A 5661-nucleotide genomic window follows, 5' to 3' on the forward strand; every position below is an offset into this window, starting at 1 on the left:
GTTCAAAAAATTGATATCGGAGTTCGTAAAATCGAGTTGTTTCTTTACCAAGCTAACGTTACAAATATGGCCCTTCTTGTCCAATTCTGATTTTAGATTCAAGGAGTTCCCAAGCATTAATTATAGTACTTAAAATTTTTAAAACATAGATGTTTTTCTTGTAGTGTCAAACATTGGCATTTTTGGTGAGTTGTAATTTTGAAACTAATGTAATATCAAATGTAAGGATATTACAATTTACTAATTTCCTTGATATTCTAAAATCATTTTAATACATTTTAGTATTAAAAAAAAAAGGTTTGTAATGTAATTTTTTTAAATTTTATTTAACGTGTAGAAAGACTAGAAAAATTGTGCAACTCTTCATTTAAAAGTTTTCTACTTTTTAGGAATAATCTCATTGCCCAAGATTAATTGTTTACTATTACCTCCGTCTCATATTAACATTCGTGGTTACTAAAAATAATTATCTCAAATTATTTATCATTTTAGAAGTTAAAGATAAAATTAATTATCTTTTTTTTACCCTTAATAATAATTATCCTTAAAGACTACAAAACCTAATTTTGTTCAAATACCAATGAAGAAAAATTAAATATTATGATATAAATAAGGGTAAAATAGTCAAAATTATATCTTAATTAATTTTTTTTAAAAGACGTATAGAAGAGAATAACGACAGATAAGATAATATGAGACGGAGGTAGTAATATTTTATATTGATCCCAATTCCCAACATTAATTGTTTCACTTGATAATGTAAAATCATTAAACTCATTTAAAGTTATCGCGATTCATATTTGGCAAAAAAACTAGTTTTCGCACTTTATTGTCCTGTTCTTACAAAAAACTATTCCTAATATGACCCAATGTATAAGTAAAAGCTAAAAACTAAGAAGTTGAATCCATGTCATAAAACCAATACTATAATTAGATTAGGACCCATGCAGCAGGAGAGTTAATAACGCTGATAAATTTTGGTATTTTCACCATTATTGTAGCACAAAACAAATTAATAAATTCTTCATCATTATTTCAAAAATGTGAAAACATTTATGATTAAACAGTTGATATTCAGAGTACTAGTATCATACTATTCCCATCCATGTAGATAAAACCCAGATTTTTTGTGTAATTTACGTAGTCATAGGAAACCATTCCAAAAAGAAAACACACTAAACAAAAAAAGAAATTAAAAACACAATCATTTCGACATTCAATTTTTTTTTTTCAAAAATAGACATATATCATATCACCTATACAGACAGTTCACTCTATATATAATTAAAAACCAAATTCACTACAAATGTCTCTCTCTCAAAAAAAAAATAACTCACAACATGTCTTAGTCAAGCTTTTACTACTTCCTTTTCCCAAAAAGAAATTTGCAGTCTTTCTTCTTCTTCTTCTTCCTTGTTCTTTCTTGATTCTCTTACCTATTCTTTGAACACAGCAAAAGTCACTTCAATTTCAACAATGTTTCTTCAAATCTTTGTTACCCTTTTGTTCCCAACTTTGATTTTCTCACTTAACCAAGAGGGTCTGTATTTGCACAACGTGAAGCTCGGATTTGATGACCCTGATAATGTTCTTTCCAACTGGAATGAACACGACGAGACACCATGTAACTGGTTTGGCATAACATGTGACAAAACAACTCGGTCTGTTACGTCCTTAGACCTCGCTAATGCTAACGTTGCTGGTCCTTTTCCTTCACTTCTCTGTCGGTTAAAAAAACTCCGTTACATTTCGTTATACAACAACGCCGTTAACTCCACTCTTCCTGAAGATTTCTCCGGGTGTGAATCTTTGGAGCATCTCGATTTGGCTCAGAATTTTTTGGTCGGTACACTTCCGGCGAGTTTACCTGCGCTTCCAAATTTGAAATACCTGGACTTGTCGGGAAACAACTTTACTGGCGACATTCCGGCGAGTTTCGGTTCTTTCCGGCAGCTGGAGGTTCTTGGACTGGTTGGGAACTTGCTTGACGGGACTATTCCGGCGTTTCTGGGTAACATTTCAACGTTAAAGCAGCTGAATCTGTCGTACAACCCGTTTTCGACGGGTCGGATCCCGCCGGAGCTGGGTAATCTGACTAATCTCGAGGTTTTGTGGCTTTCCGACTGTAATTTGGTCGGTGAAGTTCCTGATACATTGGGTCGGTTGAAGAATATTGTGGATTTGGACCTTGCTGTGAACTACTTGGATGGGCCGATCCCGAGTTGGCTCACTGAGTTAACTAATGCTGAACAAATTGAGCTGTATAACAACTCGTTCACCGGCGAGTTACCGGTGAATGGGTGGTCGAAAATGACAGCGTTAAGGCGACTCGACGTGTCGATGAATCGGGTCACGGGTACGGTTCCGAGGGAGTTGTGTGAGTTGCCACTTGAGTCACTGAATCTTTATGAGAACCAAATGTTCGGTGAATTGCCACAAGGCATTGCGAATTCGCCGAATTTGTATGAGTTGCGGCTTTTTCACAACCGTTTTAATGGTAGTTTGCCTAAAGATCTCGGGAAGAATTCACCTTTGTTGTGGATTGATGTGTCTGAAAATAAATTTTCCGGCGAACTTCCGGAGAATTTGTGTGGGAAAGGGTTTTTGGAGGAGCTTTTGATGATAGATAACTTACTTACCGGTGAAATTCCGGCGAGTTTGAGTGAATGCCGGAGCTTACTGCGGGTGAGATTGGCTCACAATCAGTTCTCTGGTGATGTTCCGGCGGGATTCTGGGGCCTACCACACCTTTCCCTGCTTGAGCTCATGGACAATTCACTGTCTGGTGATATCGCAAAAACTATAGCTAGTGCTTCAAATTTATCAGCTTTGATTTTGTCCAAGAACAAATTTTCAGGTCCTATTCCGGAGGAGATTGGTTCTCTGGAAAATCTTCTTGATTTTGTGGGCAATGATAACCTGTTTTCTGGGCCTTTGCCAGCTAGTTTAGTGATGCTTGGACAATTGGGAAGGCTGGATCTTCACAATAATGAGTTAATTGGTGAGCTTCCAAGTGGGATTCATTCTTTGAAGAAGTTGAATGAATTGAACTTGGCAAATAATGATCTTTCTGGAGCTATCCCCAAGGAAATTGGGAGCTTGTCTGTTTTGAATTATCTTGATCTATCGGGAAACCAGTTTTCAGGGAAGATCCCAATGGAGTTGCAGAATTTGAAGCTCAATCAGCTGAACTTGTCGAACAATGATCTTTCGGGTGATATCCCCCCGTTGTATGCAAAGGAAATGTACAAGAGTAGCTTTTTCGGGAACGCTGGTTTATGTGGAGACATTGAGGGCTTGTGTGAAGGAACAGCTGAAGGTAAAACTGCTGGTTATGTTTGGTTATTAAGGTTACTCTTTACTCTTGCTGGATTGGTGTTTGTAGTTGGGGTTGTTTGGTTCTATTGGAAGTATAAGAATTTTAAGAAAGCTAATATGGCTATTGATAAGTCTAAATGGACTTTGATGTCGTTTCATAAGTTGGGTTTCAATGAGTATGAAATACTGGATGCTCTTGATGAGGACAACTTAATTGGAAGTGGCGCTTCGGGGAAGGTTTACAAGGTTGTTCTGAGCAAGGGTGACACTGTTGCGGTGAAGAAGATTTTGAGAAGTGCGAAAATAACAGATGATAGTAGTGATATCGAGAAGGGTAGCATTCAAGATGATGGATTTGAAGCAGAGGTTGAGACATTGGGGAAGATTCGGCACAAGAACATTGTTAAGCTATGGTGTTGTTGTACAACAAGGGATTGCAAACTTCTGGTTTACGAGTACATGCCTAATGGAAGCTTGGGTGATTTGCTACACAGCAGCAAAAGTGGCCTTCTAGACTGGCCTATGAGATATAAGATAGCCATGGATGCTGCGGAGGGACTCTCTTACTTGCATCATGACTGTGCTCCGCCGATTGTTCACAGAGATGTTAAGTCAAACAACATCTTGTTGGATGGTGATTTTGGAGCTCGAGTTGCTGATTTTGGTGTAGCAAAGGCGGTCGATGCCAATGCCAAGGGAATCAAGTCCATGTCTGTCATTGCAGGGTCTTGTGGTTACATTGCTCCAGGTTAGTGGATTAATATTTCCACTTTGCAGTTTAAGTTTTAATGAGTTTGTCTTGAATTTGTTATCAATATCATGTTGAGTTGTACTTGCCAATTGTTATGCCTTTAATTTCTGGATCTTGCCTTTCAAAAATGAGATCTAGTATTACTGTTGCAGCAGTTGAGCAGACCGCTAGATCTATATACTGCAATATTTCCTAGATATTCCACATTTTGTCAAGTGTAATACACTTTGATAGAAATTGCCTCATATCTGGACTACCCTAATACAGTAACCGCACAGCATTTGAATAGTCCACTAGGCTCCACGATGTTTCCTGTGTTTAAACGGTTCTAATGAAATTGTTCTTGAGGATAAAAGACTGTATTAGGACAGTAGAAAAAGCTATGCTTAGTTTTCCACTTATGATTTTCGAAAACATTAACAGCTAGCTACATTGGGGCAGCTGGTAAGTTTGATTATCAATAACCCATATTCTGGGTTTCATGTGGTCATACTTTGTTTAGATTTGCATTCTTGTTTACTTGGAGCTGCTCAGTTGATTAAATTCTTTCTTTTCGCATTGCAGAATATGCATACACACTGCGGGTGAATGAGAAGAGCGATATATACAGCTTCGGTGTGGTAATCCTAGAGCTTGTGACTGGGAAGCGCCCCGTGGATCCCGAGTTTGGGGAAAAGGATTTGGTGAAGTGGGTATGCTCTACACTGGACCAGAAGGGTGTAGATCATGTAATTGACCCTAAACATGATTCTTGTTTCAAAGAGGAGATATGCAAGGTCTTAAATATTGGCCTCCTCTGCACTAGCCCTCTCCCAATCAACCGACCCTCGATGAGACGGGTCGTAAAAATGTTGCAAGAAGTGGGTGCTGGGAACCTGCCCAAGGCTGCTTCTAAGGATGGCAAATTGACTCCTTATTACTATGAAGAAGCATCAGATCAAGGAAGTGTAGCTTAAAGATGGCTCAACAAATTTTGTCACAAAGGATGAACTTGAAATTGGGACTCATTTAACATCTTTGTTCATCTGCTAACTACTCAATTCTTTGTCCACAAGTACCCACTAGGTGTTTGCTGTTGTTTTGGGTTGAGGGGGAGAAAGAATTGAAGTTTAATGAAAAAGGGAGGACAAAAGAATATTAGGAAGAAAAAAAAAAGAGAGTTGGAAGAAGCTTGTTTCTCATTGTAAATTTCATCCAACCACCCAAATTATTGCAGTTCAAGTTTGAATATCTGGCATTAAAAGATCTTAAATGTGCTACCTATACTCTATTCTATTGACAGTGATTTTTCTACAATCTCCAGCATCTTTCTGGTGAATTCTGAGTCTAATCAAGCAATTTTTAAAGTTGGTTGTTGCAATTGAACTACTGCTTTTAATGGTAACTACTAGAACATGTACAAGAATAACCAAAAAAGGGGGAATATTTCACCTTCCTCTAGGCTTAATTCTTGAAAGATGTTACTATTGAAATTGTTTACTGTGTAGAAAGAATGTGATACCAATTATTATGATGTAGTACTAGAGTTTGGTGACTTATTTATGGCCCTCTTCTTATTAACTGTAATAATGGGTCCTCTATTCTTATCTACC

At 37.5% G+C, this 5661-nt stretch overlaps 1 protein-coding gene across 1 annotated transcript; it reads left to right on the plus strand.

The window, feature by feature from the left end:
- The first annotated feature begins 1271 nt into the window (after positions 1-1271).
- Positions 1272-5297, plus strand: LOC107766616 (receptor-like protein kinase HSL1). Its single transcript, XM_016585427.2, has 2 exons — positions 1272-4066; positions 4634-5297. The coding sequence occupies exons 1-2, from the start codon at positions 1477-1479 to the stop codon at positions 5023-5025; spliced, it is 2982 nt and encodes a 993-aa protein (XP_016440913.1). The 5' UTR covers positions 1272-1476; the 3' UTR covers positions 5026-5297.
- The last annotated feature ends 364 nt before the right edge of the window (positions 5298-5661 follow it).

Source organism: Nicotiana tabacum, chromosome 17 (genome assembly GCF_000715075.1).
Source record: "Nicotiana tabacum cultivar K326 chromosome 17, ASM71507v2, whole genome shotgun sequence".
Taxonomy (NCBI): Eukaryota; Viridiplantae; Streptophyta; class Magnoliopsida; order Solanales; family Solanaceae; genus Nicotiana; species Nicotiana tabacum.

What these genes read in the sequence shown, in the direction of transcription:
- LOC107766616 (XM_016585427.2), top strand. Translation starts at nt 1,477, where the DNA reads ATGTTTCTTCAAATCTTTGTTACCCTTTTGTTCCCAACTTTGATTTTC. An exon ending in TTGTGGTTACATTGCTCCAG is followed by an intron (nt 4,067 to 4,633) that starts GTTAGTGGATTA and finishes TTCGCATTGCAG; the next exon opens with AATATGCATACACACTGCGG.